The 17,883-nt window shown below is 40.8% G+C and overlaps 1 protein-coding gene across 2 annotated transcripts; it reads left to right on the forward strand.

Moving 5' to 3' along the window:
- The first annotated feature begins 457 nt into the window (after nucleotides 1–457).
- Nucleotides 458–17,077, forward strand: osbp2a (oxysterol binding protein 2a). 2 transcript variants are annotated; one of them, XM_071530723.1, is made up of 14 exons: nucleotides 458–618; nucleotides 1,828–2,033; nucleotides 7,792–8,042; nucleotides 8,168–8,336; nucleotides 8,592–8,715; nucleotides 8,800–8,866; nucleotides 9,206–9,343; nucleotides 9,603–9,848; nucleotides 10,361–10,481; nucleotides 11,163–11,266; nucleotides 11,872–11,967; nucleotides 13,285–13,469; nucleotides 13,646–13,866; nucleotides 14,830–17,077. In XM_071530723.1, exons 1-14 carry the CDS (start codon nucleotides 458–460, stop codon nucleotides 14,970–14,972), a joined length of 2,232 nt encoding a protein of 743 aa, XP_071386824.1. In that variant the 3' UTR covers nucleotides 14,973–17,077. The 2 variants fall into 2 exon arrangements, with proteins under 2 accessions (XP_071386824.1, XP_071386823.1); XM_071530722.1 differs by having other exon boundaries at nucleotides 8,595–8,715.
- The last annotated feature ends 806 nt before the right edge of the window (nucleotides 17,078–17,883 follow it).

A 17,883-nucleotide genomic window follows, 5' to 3' on the forward strand; every position in this document is an offset into this window, starting at 1 on the left:
GTGATGAGGGACTCAGCCCTATTCCAGTAACGCACGTCATCATGCTCTCCCCTCCTCAACATCGACACATTCTGTTAAACGCAGTTAAAGTCCACGCTCATTCGTCGTATGCTTTATGTGGCCTAATGATATGGCTGGTTATGTTATCCTAACATTTTAACTGCGCCGGAGCGTTAGATTTCGAAGTACCTCACTCTTACCATCCCTTGTTATCAGAAGTATAAGAGACGAAGGGGCTGGCTGCATTTCTTTTTCCACACATTGCTACGGAACTGACAGATACCCCACTCACTCAGTACCGCAAGCTAGCTTAGCGGAATCCTCCTCCAGCAGTCGTCCAGTGTATGGCACGTAGCGATAGCTGGCTCACGTAGCTAGCTAACTGTACAGCTGTTGTCGACTCAACAACTGCACCGACTCCATCCGCCGTTGGAGCGCCGCTGATAACGAGGAGCAAATGAACGAGCTGGTGAAGAGTTTGCCCTCCCCGACTCTCTCAGGGATCCGTCTACCTGGCTTGGACACCTGCAAAGGCTGGCTCTTTAAATGGACCAACTACCTGAAGGGCTACCAGCGGCGATGGTTCGTCCTTAGCAACGGCCTCCTGTCATATTACAGGTAACGGTTAACTTTACTGTAGTTTATCCTTTTGTCGTCACGGCTAACGTTAACTGTTCGATGATCGAGCATTAACGCTACATTTAGTCGGTTAATATGACAGAAATTGACAGAAAAGTTTGTGATAATATTTTTTTTGGTGTCGACTATTATGTTATCGCCGGTTTTAGTGGCAACGTTTGTTAATTCAAGTAGTGTTGTTTACTTTTTGCGCTTTTTCTCACCTGACTCCGCAGCCTAGCTAATCATAATTTTGCCATCGGATAATAAGCTTTTCTCGCCTCCATATCGCTGGAGAATAAGGATGAGTGCGTGTGCATTGGGCCTACCTAGTTTTTTTTTTTTGCTATATCATTCAAACAGAAAGAGAGACAAGACTGGACAGAGTGCTGTATTTTTACTCGGATGGCTTGTGATACGCACATCCAGTTTTTTCAACCGGTGCTGCTGGACAAGAAAAGTCAAAATGATTTTAAAGTAGGCCTAAGTTAGATCCGCAGACAAGAGTTCTACCCCACCCAAAGTTTATTATACAAACAACGTTTCGACCTGGGTTGGTTTCTCCTCAGGTGCATTATTCATTAATGACAATGCCGCTTAAATAGTATTCCTATTGTCACAAGCACAAACCTTTCAATGATGACTATATGACATCAGGCCTTTTATATATATATATATTTTTTTTACGTCTTTGACTTTATCTCCTGGGTTGAATCAGTGTTGATGTGCTTTAATATGCCTTGATGCCTTGGCTCCCTAATATGGAAAAATGGCAGTTTTTAGTTTGTAAAAACTGCAAGTTTGTAGGCCTATTTTTGTATTTATTTATTTATTTTTTGCCTATGGTACCTTTGTATATTGTATTGATGTTATGGTTTTTGCACATGAGATTCTTGGGTCAGTGGTATATTATGATAAATTGAACATCGATAATTCAGGTCGAAACATTATTTGTATAATAAACGTGTGGTGGGGCAGAATTCTGTGTGTTCAAATTTATTTTTATTTTTTTTAAAAAGGAAAGAATGCTGTATTCTCATTTCCTAACACCCAGTAGCTTTGGAGCCATGACACAGCAAGTGATCACATCAGCATGGAACTTAACAGAGTGGCTTAAGTGTTTATCTTCTGCTACCACATATTTCTATTAAGGGCTAGTCTTTATTTAGGTCAGCTTATTCTCCCTCTCTGTATGTTTGTGTCCTGTAGGACTCAGGCAGAGATGGCGCACACTTGCCGTGGCACCATTCCCATGGCAACAGCACACATTGAGGTGGGTGACACCTGCCACTTGGTGTTGACCAGCGGGGGGCGGAGCTACCACCTGAAGGCCACCTCGGATGGAGAGTGTCAGCGCTGGGTCTCAGCCCTGCAGCAGGCCAAGGCCAACGCCACTCACTCGATGCATCACTCAGGTGAAGATAGCTTGTTGATACTTCTATGTGACCCACATGTTGTAGACAGTTGGGATATCAAGGGTTTTTTTCAAATCTAAATTCAGTTGTGAAGAAATCTTGTTTTACCTGATCAATCGGTTTTACCTTATTTTGACAGAGAACTGATAACATTCGCTCATGTCTCTGTGTTGTCTGTCTTGTGGTGATTTTTGATCAGTTATGGCTTTCAAGGGGCAACCATTTTGAGAATTCACAGATGTTATTCCTGTGCCCCAGGACATTTCAGTCAGTGTTTGTGAAATTGCACTGCTCTTTCCTAAAGATAGAGAGAGATCCCTTAAATTTGTGATTTCAGTGGGATGTAAAATCTGGCACTGCTCCATAGACAATGAATAGGACAGTGCCTTTGTTGACCCATAACATGTATAGTGTGGGTTCTTGAACCCAAATTAAATTCATTTTTGGCATTTTCGCCTTGATAGTTCAAAGTAGAGAGAGTGACAGGAAAGATTGGGAGAGAGAGGGGGTTGACATGCAACAAATGTCTTGGGTCAGATTTAATCCCAGGACGTCACAGTTATTTGGTATGCACCTTACACCACTGAACCACCAGGACGCCCCGTGAATTCTTAAAATGGGTGGCACTCGACTTTAAGTTCCTCTGCTTACGTGAGCCTAATCAATTTGATACTCTAACAAATATGCCAGTGTTGACAGACATTCTTGTAAAGCCAATCCCTAATTAGTGCATGCAAACTAATCAGTGTCATCTTTATTTGTAATAGATTGTCCTTGTCCTTGTTCCTTTCAGGCAATCATTTTGACAACTTGCAGCAAGTCCCAGAATAAGTAGTGTTTAAATCACAGTGCTCCAGAGGAACAACATAATTCACTTGGGAATAGATGGCTATAAAGTTTGAGGTCGACTAAATATAATAACAACTCAAAACATATTATAAAGCCAGCTCTGAATTCAAGAAAGAATACAATACCAAGTACTCAATACATGCTAATGCAACCAAGAACCACTACCTGAATGCACGTCTGCACTTTTTCATCCCCAAAGCGATGAGTGTTATGTAAACAACAGGCCACAAGAGGGTAGTGGTGTTCAAGATATTATGGATCATTGGGGCCTGATGTGTGACAAATTAGCATTTAATCATCATGCTACTTAGTTCTAGGTCTACTGATTAATTTATTCAGTTAGTCATAGTCATAATTTTTACAACATACCTTCCCTTGTCCCCCTCCCCCTCATACTATACTATAATAGAATAGAATAGAATAGAATACAATGTAATACAATACAATATAACATAACATAGCATAGCATAATATATAATATCATACAGTACTGTGCAAAAGTCTTAGGCACATGAAAAAAAATATATATAAAGCGACGATGCTTTCAAAAATAACGAAATGAAAAGTTTATAAATATCCAAAATTTAATTGGCAGACCGCAATTACATTGGTACACTCATCATCAGTATGCATTAGACATGGGTTGTTGCAGTGTAAGGTTCTGCATAGGCTACATCTATCTGCTGGCCAAGTTACACCCTGGTTTAGACCCAACCTGCATCAGGTGCCAGTCGAGACCCAGCTGACCTCAGTCATATGTTTTGGCTATGCCCCAAACTGACCCCATTTTGGACAGGTGTATTTAATACCTTTTCATATATGTGCAATACGGTTATTGATCCTAACCCATTGACTGCATTGTTTGGGGTAGTCCCGCAGGAGACACCAATAACAACTCACCAGGCTGAGGCTATAGCATTCTCTACCTTACTTGCTAGACGTCTGATACTCCTTAGTTGGAAGAAAGTTATGCCACCATCTCACAAGCGCTGGGTGGAGGAGGTAATGTCCCATCTTAAACTTGAACAGCTTAAACACACTGCCCGAGGCTCCACCCAGAAGTATTATAAGGTCTGGCAACCATTTCTGTCTTATTTTGAGATTGAGTTCCCTTCCATAAATGCAATGTAGCTGCCCCCCTGCCTTTTTTTTATTTTATTTTTTTATGTTTCTATGTTTATCTTATGTTGGAGTATTGAACACCATTGTGATTGTACAACATATGTGAAAATCAATCAAAATATTTGAATAATAATATCCCAAAATTTACTAGAAAGAGCAGTCTGACACACTAATGCAGAAAACAAATATATCTAAGACTTTTGCACAGTACTGTATATCATATCATATAACATAATGTATAATATCATATATCATATCATATATCATGTCATTTCATAACATAAAATAATGTAACATAATATATCATAACATAACATATATCATATCAATCATATCATATAATATATAATTTCTTGATACTGTAGTGTCCTTGTGAGCGGCTGCTGTCCATGGTCTCATCTGGCAGACATTTTCTGCTTGTGACTGTCTAGCCTCATTTTCTCTTCAGGGATGTTTAAAATAGACAACCAAGAGCAAAGATGATGCAAGGTGTGCAATGGGTTGTTTCTGTCTCTCGCTCTCTCTCCCTCTCTTGCAAACATGTGCATGCATACCAATACACACACACAACCCCCCCACCTCCCACCCACTGTTTCCCTTCTCCCTCCCTTTTTCTTTCAGTATGACGACAGTCAGAGCTGAATGAAATGACCTTCCTTTAGACTCCTCCTCCCATTCTGGTAACAGGAGTGGTAGAGAGAGAGCAAGAGGGTGTGAAGAGGGAAAAGATTCTTATGAAAATATATCTCTGCATACAGTCTACGGACATTAGGGAGAGATTAGCAGCCTCTTTAATGAGTTTCACCTTGTAAGTAACCTATTTATTCCCTGTAATTTTTACTAAGAGCAAAGTGAGAAGTAAGCTTCAATAGAAATTAGTGTGTGTGTGTGTGTGTGTGTGTGTGTGTGTGTGTGTGTATGTGTGCACGTGCGTGTGTTTGTAAATGTTGCAGTGTGTGTGTGTGTTGAGTTAAATAAGTTTGGCAGTGACTTATTGCAGTATTCTGTGCAAAGGTCTGTGTAGTAATGCTGATTAGATTTCTCTTATGACAGAATTGCAGTAGATTTTTAAAAACATGGGACCATAATTCACAAAGTGACTGCAGAACAACAGAACAAAATGAAGCTCTAGCTCTTATCAGTTCCTTACTGTTTTGTGTGAGTCTCTCTTTTAATTGAAAGTGTCATATTTCTCTCTTTTGCCTCTGAATGATTTGAATCATACTTTTTTATCATAATTAAGAGAATATGACCCAGCTACTGGAGGTATCATCCATAAGAGGGATGTGTCTTTAAGTGCTCAGTGTCTCTTACGCTGTCTAAAAGGTTTGCACCTGCAATATGCAAATCAATTTTAAAGACCTCTGTAATTCTGTCCGTGTTGCTAAAGCCAAATGAGGAGCATGCGTGTTGTGTGAAGTGTATGTTTGTCAATATCTGTTTGTTTCTTTGTATAGCACTGGACTTTGCCTTACCAGACACTAGTCGTGATTAAAGCTAAGACACTAAACAGGATTTAAATGGGTGAGCCCATTTAGAAGGTTTTACTTAGCCTTCCTCTCTTGCTGAGGTTTCCCACGGTTCAGAAAGAGTGTTTGCAGTACTGAAGTCCCAGTGGTTGTAGATGGTGTATTGATTGTTTTTGTTAGAGCAGCCTACTTATTTGACTGTTATGTTTTGGCTTGACTGTATAATGACTTTAATCATAGATTTATAATCTGACCAAGGAAGTGTATATTAGTTTCCAAATTAGTAACAAAGATTGTTACTTTACAGTCTTCTCCCTACAGGTCTCCACAGGTTTACTGATTTGGGCTTGTCTGTGCATGCACACACACAAATACGTGTTTTGGTGAAGTGTTATGTGTGATGAGATTACAGATTATTATGGCAGGCGGCTTTGGTTGTGGGTTTATTGGCAATGATAGCTGGGCACATTGATTGGCTAAATTGGATCAGAACAACAGTAATCAAGTAGATATTTTAGAAGTTATCAGCCATCTATCCGGTGTCTATCTTGCAATAGTAAATTCAGCAGCCACTACAGGTTATCTTCTTTCAAATGCTTTGGAGTAATGATAGGGAATAGGCATATTGTAAGGCAAAACTCAAGTCTCTCCAACAACTTGTCACCAGACCATTCCACTGGAAGTTGAAAAGTGAACTAATGAGTGTGTGAGGGTGAATCCAAATAAATCTGCTAGCAGAGGCTGTGCTGCAGCAAGCTTGCAGTAAAAGTGGGACTTTGATTGCTACATCTGTATTGCAGAAGCTTACTCTGCATCTCCTAATTATTTTGACTTTCAATTTATCTTTCCATATTCCCTTTCTCGCTCTCTCTCTCTCCTGTGGGTGTGTTTTAGTGATTCAAGGATGAGTCACCAGTTTGACTCTCCCTGGTCCTGTTTACAATATAGCTCACAAATACCAACATGCCTTTCTCCCGTATCTACATTATTCCATGAGTGGGTATTATGGGTCTGGTAGCAGCATACTTATTTCCCTTGCAATTGGTGTACTTCCATGATGGCAGCTGGACCCAGATCTCAAATACATAACCTAGTGCCATAATACCTTGAACACTATCTACAAGTCAAGAAAGGTCTCTCTCTCTCCTGTATATGGGTCATGAAACCATTATAGATGCCTGAAGGAGTTTTCACTCTCATTTTAATCTTCTCCTCCTGAGACTTTACTAATCCAGTTTGCCCTGATTGTTTTTATTTCCCTATTTCCCTCTTATACAGCATGGAAGTCGCTCTCCTTGCTTTGGGGCTCAAAGGCAATGCCGTCACTGGCCTAGATTCAGCCAACCTGCTTGGGAGATTTCAGTTTACACATCAACACAACTAAGTGTTTCTTGAAGCAGGCAAGAAACAGGGATGCATGGTTTTGACCTAGAACTGTGTGATTACATAAGATGAAGTCAGCAGCATTTTAAAGTACTTTATGTTGACATTTACAGCTGCCCAGAGTCAGGGACCAGGCATGACCTATGTGTGCACTAACATCTTTGACACAGAGTTCATAATGTTCAAATTACTGTCACTATTCCAGGTGGGTTAAATCCAAAAGGTGATCTTTCACACCAATGTCCCCTTTTCCCAGAGAGTCTGTCTCAAAGCCATTCTGTGTGCTACAGCATCCCTTCTGTTAAGGCACCTCAAGTTAATGTAGTAATTTCTCTGACTGAATATGTCTTTTCTGGTGCCTGGCTATTAGGCCAGTCTGCCTGCCCTCCCTCTCCAATGCTTGAGACTGATGGCTCAGCTCATGCCAACATGGGAGAGCGAGAGGAGGAGAGGAGGAAAAGGGTAGTGCGTCATCTTTTTTCTCTGCTGCTAAAAATAGCCTGGCCTCCCAATTGCACAGGCCTACGTTTCCAGGGCAACCGTGTTCATTCACAGCTTTCTGCTAGTATAAGGGGGGTTGAGTAGGGGGATCAGGGTGTGAAGAGTTATTATCTTTCTCCCTCCATTCTCCACTGACACTCTCAATTAGTTTCAGTCCAAAATGAGATTATTTCAAATGTCTTTGCATCTTTCTGAATCTGATGAGAACCTAACTTCCCTTATACTGTATCTGTTTGTGATTTCACCGCCATAAACATCCATAATGGTATGCCTGTTACGTACCTGAAAAATAACTTGCGGTATGACCTCTCTGATATTATAACGTCACTTGTAATTTATGTACGCGTGACTGAGTTGGTTGTATAGAATGTAAAATTGAATGTGTTTGAGCACTGGATGGATGACCTACCTTTCTCCTTCAATTTTGTGAGAAGATGACTCAGGAGATGAGGGTCCCGTGCCGCAGGAGGACCGTGCCCTGACCCAAGGGGTGCTCAAGACTCTGGCCAGTAAACTGGATGACCTGAGCACCTGTAATGAGCTGATAGGCAAGCACGGCGCCGCCCTCCAGCGCTCCCTCAGTGAACTCGAGGACCTGCGCGGATCCACCGACAGCACAGACAAACTGAAAGCTGTTAATGAGCGTGCCACTCTGTTCCGCATCACCTCCAATGCTATGATCAATGTGAGTTTACACAAATGTGAGCAACTCTAGTGCTCTGGTTGATACGGCAATAATCACTGTAATGGGGAGACTGATAACTGCAGTTGTCAATTTTCCGCATGGATCTTTTGATGTTCACACCTCAGGCGTGTCGTGACTTTCTGGACATCGCAGAAACACACAGCCGGAGGTGGCAAAAGAGCCTGCAGTATGAGAGGGAACAGCGTCATCATTTGGAGGAGACCATTGAGCAGCTAGCCAAACAGCACAACAGCTTAGAGAGAGCCTGGAGGGAGAATCCCAGCACGTATACAGGTGAGACGCTTCTCTCCCACTCTCTTTCTCTTCCCTGCTCCTCAGAGCGGTGTTGTGGGTATGATATCAGAGAATAGGAATATGGCCCTCTTCTGGTCAGTTGTAGCGATGCACTGATGTCACTGTGGTCTGGCTCATTTTGACTTTAAAATGTCTCGATTTGTAGTACATTTATTTATAGCTGTGTTATGCATAGATTTATGTGTAACTGGAACACAAAAACGAAACCGTCTCGTCGTCGCGTGTCTGTCGCAGTAGGTGTGGAGAGGACTCAGGAGGGCGACGCCAGTGATGAGAATGAGGACGCAGAGTTCTTCGATGCCATGGAGGAATCCCCTGCATTCATAACTGTGACTGCGAGTGACCACATACAGCACAAGTGAGACCTCATCTCTGTATTTTGGTTGAGCCTGTAGCACTATTCCTGTGATAACTGTAATTACAGTCTGTTGCTTTCTCTCAGGCGCTCAGGAAGTAATCAGAGTATGATGAGTGGAGGAATGCCGAATGACTGGACCCACAATGAGAATGTAGGTCCTCGGCATGCTGATCTTGATCAAGTAAATGTAGCCTTTTACTCACTTTTATCTGCCAAGAACCAGCTATTAGGCACATAATGTTGCTGTTGCCGCACACACATACACCCATATGCACCCACACACAAAAAAAAATGTAATTTAAATTTAATCAGGCTTTTCTTACCTATATATTAACAATAATAGACTAGTATCTCTTTGTGTATTCCAGTTTTTACAAAAACCTGACCTTTTTTTTTTTTTTTTTTTTTTAAATCTCTTTATTGAATTTTCAAAAGGTTAAAAAAAACCTGACCTTTTTAACCTGTGTTTTGTGCTGTGATCTTTTTTCAGGACTCCTCAGACACAAACCACATGCAGCTACAAAGAACAAGGCGCAGCCGTATTCCTGACAAACCCAATTACTCCCTCAACCTGTGGAGCATCATGAAGAACTGTATTGGCAAAGAGCTGTCCAAGATACCCATGCCTGTAAATGCAAACCTTATAATCTGGTTGTAATGTATGTATTGCACTTACTCTCGGCTCTAATGTATGGCACTTACTCTCGTTGTTCTCTCTCGACTAGATCCTTGCTTGTGTTGTATTAAAATCTCATATGTACGTCGCTTTGGATAAAAGCGTCTGCCAAATGGGAAATTGTAAATTGTAATGTAGTTTTTGTGACATTTGAGTTGTGAGTGGATGGATATTATAATTGTTGAATTGATGTTGTTTGTCCTGATTGCAGGTAAACTTCAATGAGCCTTTGTCAATGCTGCAGCGTTTGACTGAGGATCTAGAGTATAGCGAGCTTCTGGACCGGGCGGCTCGCTGTGACTCCTCCCTGGAGCAGATGTGCCTGGTGGCCGCCTTTTCTGTCTCCTCCTACTCCACCACGGTCCACCGTACGGCCAAGCCCTTCAACCCTCTCCTGGGGGAGACCTACGAGCTGGACCGCCTGGAGGAGTATGGCTATCGCTCCATCTCTGAGCAGGTGACACAAAGATAGACACACAAACAGTATTGTGCAAAAGACTTAGGCACATGAAAAATCCATAAAGCAAAGATGCTTTCAAAAATAATGAAATGAAAAGCTTCTAAATATCAAAACATTTACTATAAAGAGCAGTCTACTGACACACTAATGCAGAAAACAAATAAATAAACATCTAAGACAAAGTTTATATAAACAATGTAGGGTGCCTAAGACTTTTTGCACAGTACTGTACACACCTGTATGCTGTATGTACACAGACGCACACATACACACACATCCTGACAAGCCTACTTTCACACACACACACACACACACACACACACACACACACACACAGACACTTGCTGTTCCCCCTTATAGACACATAGACTCACATACTCATATACAGACAAAAACACAGTGAAGAACAAACACATACGTAGATTTGGTGGATCATTCTTTGCATGAAAATAGACGACAGCTGCGGGTAAATGCTTCTGCTGATGCCAGCTGATCCCGTTCACCCTCAGGTCAGTCATCACCCCCCCGCTGCCGCCCACCATGTGACGTCACAGCGAGGATGGACCCTATGGCAGGAGATCACTATTGATAGCAAGTTCCGTGGGAAATATATTTCTGTCATGCCGCTGGGTAAGAATCACAATCAGTCAGGAATTACCCTTGATACCCTAGATTACCCTTGAAGCTTGATGCTGACAATCAATAGATCACAAATACAAATTAAAAATAGGGTAATCACTGACTATTTGAATTATTTCACAAGCCAACTATATTTTTAAATTAAATGATGATGGGCTACTTGCCAAAGTTGGGGGTTGATTAGGTTACCACCACACTTTTGTAACCCTGTTTATTATAGTCCTCCCGCTTATTTTATTGTATTATTTATTTTATTTATTGTATTTCATTTAAGTGCTGAATTGTTTTTATTCAGTTGTTTTTTTGGTTCATACTTGTAAAGCACTTTCTGAAAAGTGCTATATATATATATGTACAGTATATATAGAGAGAGTTTATTATTATTATATTACCAGCCACAGGCAAAATTTACGAGCATCTGGCTGGTGGCTGGTGTTAATTTCCCCCTCCGGGAACAAGTAACACAGGACTTACTGACATACGTCATACAAGAAATATGCAAAGCTTGGCAAGTGATACAAGGTCCTGCCAAACAGCCATTCAGATATGATATTTGCAATCCACACAAAATATCTGTTAGAACATGAAGAAGAACATTTCCCATTTTTAAGTGAGAACAGAATTGTGTTTTGCACATTTTGGAAAACTGTGTCTTCGTTTCCTTCCCTGTAGGATACATTCACCTGCAGTTCCACTCCAGTGGAAACCACTATGTGTGGGGCAAAGTCACCTCGACGGTGCACAACATTATTGTAGGGAAGCTGTGGATTGATCAGGTGTGTTACTCTCTCATACTCTGTGCAGTGTGTGTGAGGACATGTGCTCCCCCTCGTCTTCCCCTGCTGTGTGTGTGTGTGTGTGTGTGTGTGTGTGTGTTTAGACTAGTTTATTGCACACATAAATGACAAAACACAATAAGAAGAAAGAAAACAAAAAGAAATTTGACATACAGGGCTTTTCATTTCACCTTTCAAAAATTTAACCTCAAAAGAAACAGCAATGAAATCAGTAAAGTAAGTAAATATATGACTGGATTAGATAAAAGAAACTAAGTGACTCAACAATTTGGAAAAATGTTACATCAACAAAAAAGAATCAGAAATGACAAAGGAAATCAAATTCATTAAAGTGTGTATGATATTGAGTAGGAGGGTGTGTGTGTGTCTGTGAAAGAGAGTCCCTGTGAGTGAGTGTGTGTGTGTCTGTCCCTGTGCATGTATGTGTGTGTGTGTGTGTGTGTCTGTGTGTGTGTGTACGTGTGCAAATACATGTGCATGTTTGGGTGTGTTGTGTTAATGAGGGAAAGCAGTTTGGTTCATCAGACACTTGTAAGTCACATATGCATTTCTTCTTCTGTTTGTCTCTCTCTTGCTGTCTGTAGTCTGGAGACATTGAAGTAGTCAATAACACCACCAAGGACACCTGCCACCTCAAGTTCTCTCCCTACAGCTACTTCTCCAGAGAAGTCCCACGTAAAGTAAGTCTGTTGTACTGTTTCATTCTGTAGTGGAGGGAAAGTAACAACTAGCATCTCTGCTGGCTGTGTTTATTCCTAATAAATTACCCCATTTTTACTTTTGCCAGAACAGGAAATGTCAATTTAAAGCAAAAAAAACCCAGGAAATTCCAGATCTACAATGTGTTTTTGGCATTCAGCTGTGGATAGGTTTCTTTAGTGGTCTAAATAATTTTATCTATTTAATCTTATCTTAATAATGTAGTAATATGTAAGCTATAAGACATTTGTTTTTTGTTCATTCAAACAGGGGTATACTTTCCTGAATTTTTGGATGTTTTTTTTCATATTTTTGGATTATCAGAAGGAAAATTAACTTGCAATTAAAGTTTAGAAGATACTCCTAGATATCTGCATTTGTGGAGTTTAACTGTAACATGAAAAGGACCACATTTGATTATAGGCAGTAATGGAATTAATTCCATCATTTCACTTGAATATGCTAAGATGTAATTTTTTGAACACTATCTACAAGTTCTGATTATTTTTGAACTATACATGAAAAAACATGGGATGTAGAACATTGTTTTTTCAAATTAAATCCTCTGTCATTTAAATATGTTTCATTAACCCTTGAATGAAATAAGTAATATATAGGTGGAGACTCTACTTCATTGTTAGTGGGCTTAATCCTTCGCTGAGAATATAACGTTAGTATTCCTTGCCAAGTATCCTTGTATGATAGCAGTAACGTTAGTTGTCAAGTTGTAGTAGTGAGCTATTATTGGTGATTTTATTTATTTTATGTTATATATTTTTATATTTTAATTTGCCAAGATGTTCACAGCTGCCAGGCATGCAAGTAGCAATAAGCTAGTTTTCACTTAATTCCAAATGCAAGGTAATTTCTACTTTCAGAACTATGAGAACTTCACCAGAGCAGTCTTTTTTGAATAGACATGGTTATCAACTATAACCTACAATAATGTTTATTGCACTATAACATTGCAACAAATGCATTTCGTCTTAAGCTGCCCAGGTAATTAGATACAATAAAGAAAGATTGGTTTTACACGAAAATGTAATCTTGTCATTTTTAATTCAGTGTACTCTGTAATATAATTTTAAATCAAACAAAGCTTTTCTCACCAAGTTTTGAATATAACCACCAAACATGACATGACACTATTAATTTCCCTCTCTGTAAAGTATACTATAAACTATTAACATTCATTGGAACAGTCCAAAAAAAAAGATCTAAAATAGTATCCAGCTGTGAGCGTGTCTTTCAGAGCATGCAGGTAACGTATCTCCTCCTGTCTGCTGTCTTCTCTGTAGGTGACAGGTGTGGTAGAGGACAGAGAGGGCACAGCCCATTATATCCTGTCGGGAACCTGGGACGACAAGATGGAGAGTGCCAAAATAGTGGACAGCAGCCAAGGGTGCGGAGGGTCCGAAGGCAAACAAAAGACTGTTTATCAGACTCTGCCGCCCAAACTGTTGTGGAAGAAATATCCTCTCCCGTAAGTACATCGTGTCCACCTCGTTTCCACCTCATCTTAAAGATTGCGTATGGGAATTTCAAACTACCCCCCCCCTCCTTGATCAGGGTTCATCTTCTTTAATGTTTCCCCTTCCCCTCCTATATCTCTGACCTCTGTCTTAATGAGTTGTGTGTCTTCTGTCTTTCATTCTCCAGGGATAATGCGGAGAACATGCACTTTTTCTCCTCGCTCGCTCTGACCCTGAATGAGCCAGAAGAAGGCGTGGCGCCCACTGACAGCCGCCTGAGGCCGGACCAGCGGCTGATGGAGGCGGGACTGTGGGATGAAGCGAATGCCCAGAAACAGCGTCTAGAGGAGCGACAGAGGCTGGAGAGGAAACGGAGGGAGGCGCAGGCCAACCAGGCCCTGGAGGAAGGTGAGTAGAGGGAGAGGAACAAGAGCAAGAAAGAGGAATACAGATGATAGAGATAGATACTGCCTGGTATATCTCAAAGGGCAAAGAGCTTGTGATATTTTGGAAAAACACCGGCCACTTTATTAGGTACGCTCGTTAACACACATAACCTGCTCCTCTAAACAGCTAATCATGTGGCAGCAACTCAATATGTAAAGCATGCAGACATGGGCTGATTATCAATTTGCGTTCTTGTGTCCTCCATGACGTGACATGTTTTACATAATATCTAACCACCGAAGCACGATTCCAAACAAAAGAACGACAGGATGGATGATGGATGCATTGGCTGGTGACTTGACGGATGAGAACGAATTGAAAGCCCCAAGATTCATTGCGACATCACGTCTGAGCAACGCTATAGTCTACGACATGAAGCACACAGTCCATCTCAAACTGTAAGGAAGCTTCTCTGTGCTTACTTTCATAAGATCGTTCTCCCAAGACAACTTAGGAAGAACTTTTTCCACAAGGACACAAGTATCGACTTGGCATTCCTGGATTTGATAATCAGCCATGGTGTGGGTATTTTGAATGGACAAGATGCGTAATCTAAGCGACTTTGAATGTGGTGTCATTGTTGTTGCCAGACGTGCACATTGTTGGTGCCAGACAGCTGCCCTCCTGGGATTTTCACACACTCCAGTCTCTAGAGTTTACAGAGAATGGTGCGAAAGACAAAAACAATCCAGTGAGCGTCAGTTCTGTGGCTGAAAACAGCTTGTTAATGAGAGAGGTCAGAGGAAAATGGGCAGACTACAGTGGGTGCAGAAGGGCATCTCAGAGCACACAAGTTGTTGGCCCTTATGATAAATGGGCTGTAGCAACAGATGAGCAGCCGGTACTAGATACCTAATAAAGTGGCTGTGATTGTATGTTTAAACGATGTGTTTAGAAACTTGTGCTTGTGTGTCGCCCCCGTAGGCCAGGACATCGAGGGCTACCAGCCGCTGTGGTTTGAGAAGAGGACGGACGATGCAACCGGGGACAGCACCTACGTCTACAGGGGCGGCTACTGGGAGGCCAAAGACAGACAGGACTGGAGCCAATGCCCCGAAATCTTCTAGGGCCGTTCCCCTCGGACAGCGGACAGGCCCGATGAGCAAGCAGAGAGGTTCCTCATGCTGCAAACAACACAAGTTATGGACAGTTCTTTTTGTGTGTATGAGTGTGTGTGTAAGTGTGCGAGCCGTCTGTAGAAAGCAGCCCCTACTTACACAACTTCAAGGACTTATATAGAAAACAAGCTCTTGCTTCCAGTAACTACTCTCTATTCTGATCAAACTTGCTCTGTTATACAATGCATGGCCTCACTTAGTTTGTGTCTGCTGTGTGTGCGCTCATCCAACGTTAAAGAGAGAACTATTTATGAGAGTAGATAGTGTGTGTGTGTGTGTGAGAGAGAGAGAGAGAGAGAGTGTGTGTGTGTGTGTGTGTGTGTGTAAGATTATGATATGGTTTACAGATAAACTATTTCTGCATTGAAACACACTTGTTTCACAGAGTGTATATGGTGATACCTGGGGAGGTGAGGAGCGCAGGCGATGCTGTTGTTTGGAGTATGGGACGTCCTGTTCTTCTCAAAGCCGGAACAAAATGTTCCTCCTGACTCCACACTTTGGAAGGACTGTGGCAGGACAAAGCAGCCTTCTATGTTAAAAGGCTTTTCACAGTAGAGCCTCATTTATTGATCCCTCTTGATTCATGGGGATTTTTCGTATTCTATTTCTTAAAATCAACACAAACTGCATCTTTAGGAGACATAGCCCACTCTGACTGGCCTCTTAAGAGCAGCCACTAGGCCAATACTAACCAAGGTAGATGTCAATCCCTTTGGATGGATTAGTGACTGAGCACACCATGCTGTTGTATAGAGAATAAACACTGCTTTCTACATGATCTTAAAGTTATGTCCGGTTGCATAAAATATCTTGGGTTTCCACCATAAGAGTCTCGTTTAAGTATTTAATTTTCCTTGGGGATTTCCTTAACCAAGAGTTTATAATACTGCAGTGAAGTCCCTAGTAAGCATTGCAACCACACTCTGTAATTCTTACAGATTGTCGCTGCCACTTGGCAGACATTGCAGTAATTTTGGGGCTGACATGTACACTTCAAGCTGCACTGAATTAGGAATTTTTGACATAAAGCAATGTTAAGGTTTATCTTATTGGCTAGTAGCAACAAACATTTGACCCCTAGTTTGCAAAAGAAAACAAAGACAGCTAGCTCTGTGAATAGTGTTTCTATCTTGAAAAGCAGCAGGCTAGCTGGTTGATTTCTGCACACAAAACATTCCACTTTTTAAAAATTGTGTTGATTTATTTGGAAGTGTCAGCAATAACGCAACTGCACAATCACTTGAGGTATTATAAGGAAATACACCCAGGGTGCTTTATGCACAAGGAAAGTAAATACTCCTAAGGTGTTTTATGCAACACAAAAAGGATAATGTTTTAATAACAGTATCCCCTTAGCTGCAAGGTAGGGATGTAAAGAAAGCAGAGTTACGCACCTCAGTCAAGGACAAGATAACCATTGGTGAAAGGCTTTGCAATACAACTTGCTAAAGTTTTTGTATGCAACCAAGCACTGATGTACATTAGTGGTAATATACTGTACATTCCCATATTAAAGATTAATTACCTGTTCCTTCATAGTTTTGAGCTTACTGTGCATTTTTACAGGGCATAAAGCACATTTATGACTGCCTGGTTCTGTAAAAGGCACTTTTAGTTTTGGCCTGTATATAGCAAAAGTATAATAGAAATAGAATTACCTCATCTATGATCACTGGAAAAAGATACTGTATTGTTTTCAGATGACTTGAACATACATATTCAGTATTCAAATTCTATTTGTATAATCTTAAATGGATTCAAGATTGTATACCAGTTCATGAAATGTTGGGAAATTAAATTAGGAATATGAAATTATAACATATATAATGCTGATGATGCAATTAAGGTGTTGTTCAAACAATGCACATCATTATGTTTACCTGCAGGCACTGCAACATGCTACATACTCAGTTTTCATGGCCACATATTCAGTAGCTATGCATGGTTTTAGAGTGCTTAGGCACTGCTCTAGAGAGAAGCCTCCTCACCTAGATAATTGTTTGTAGACTCTCACTGAACATGATGTGAACTCACCTTTTGTGCCCAATGACCTCGGAAATTTTACATTTTTGAGCTCAAATAAAAACGTAAAACTGTCACTGTGCACTTCTTCACAATCACACCAATGTTGTGCATTTTTTTTTACCCATGAGGGATTAACGATAGAGGACCTCAAGAGAAAACAGTGTCTCCTGTGATGATGACTCGAGGCGAACAGTAAATTTCCCTCGGGACGGCTTCTCTGCCCGGTGGAGGATGAATGTCAGCTGTGCAACAGAAGAAGGACACTCAGAAATGTATCATCCGGCAATACATAAAAGGTTTCCTGGCTCAGGTTTAAGCCTCTGTTTCAAAATGTACTAAAGCAAAATTGGATATGTAGTCTAGGCTACCAAAGCATTTGAAGTCATAATTGTACTCCATCATGACACAGTGGTATATATTGTATATTGATAAGTAGTTAAAAGAGCCATTAATAAAAAACTGTTTGGGTGGGTTGTACAAGGGACACCCTCTGTGGACACTAGGCTGCTGCCTTTTCTCAAGAACTTTACAATATTAACAACAGTAATAATAATAATAATAATAATACCTTTATTTATATCATACTTTTCAAAACAGATGTTACAAACTGCTTAACAAACAGGGAACAAAAAATAAACCAGCAGTGACAAGAAAAAATGCAGGACAAAAAAATTATGAAAAGGCCTTTTTGTACAAATGGGTTTTGAGAAGTGATGTAAACGACTCAGACTGCGCATAAGGGGTTAAAAGGTCAGAGTCCAAGTCATAGGCCAGGGCCAAGACAACTTCTTGTCATAGATAAAATCTTGAAATCAATTCTAAAACTGACAGG

The sequence above is a fragment of the Centroberyx affinis genome, unplaced genomic scaffold (genome assembly GCF_046629955.1).
Source record: "Centroberyx affinis isolate AG114_WGS23_722 - 3 ecotype Tasmania unplaced genomic scaffold, CSIRO-AGI_Caff_v1 ptg001966l_1, whole genome shotgun sequence".
NCBI lineage: Eukaryota > Metazoa > Chordata > Actinopteri > Beryciformes > Berycidae > Centroberyx > Centroberyx affinis.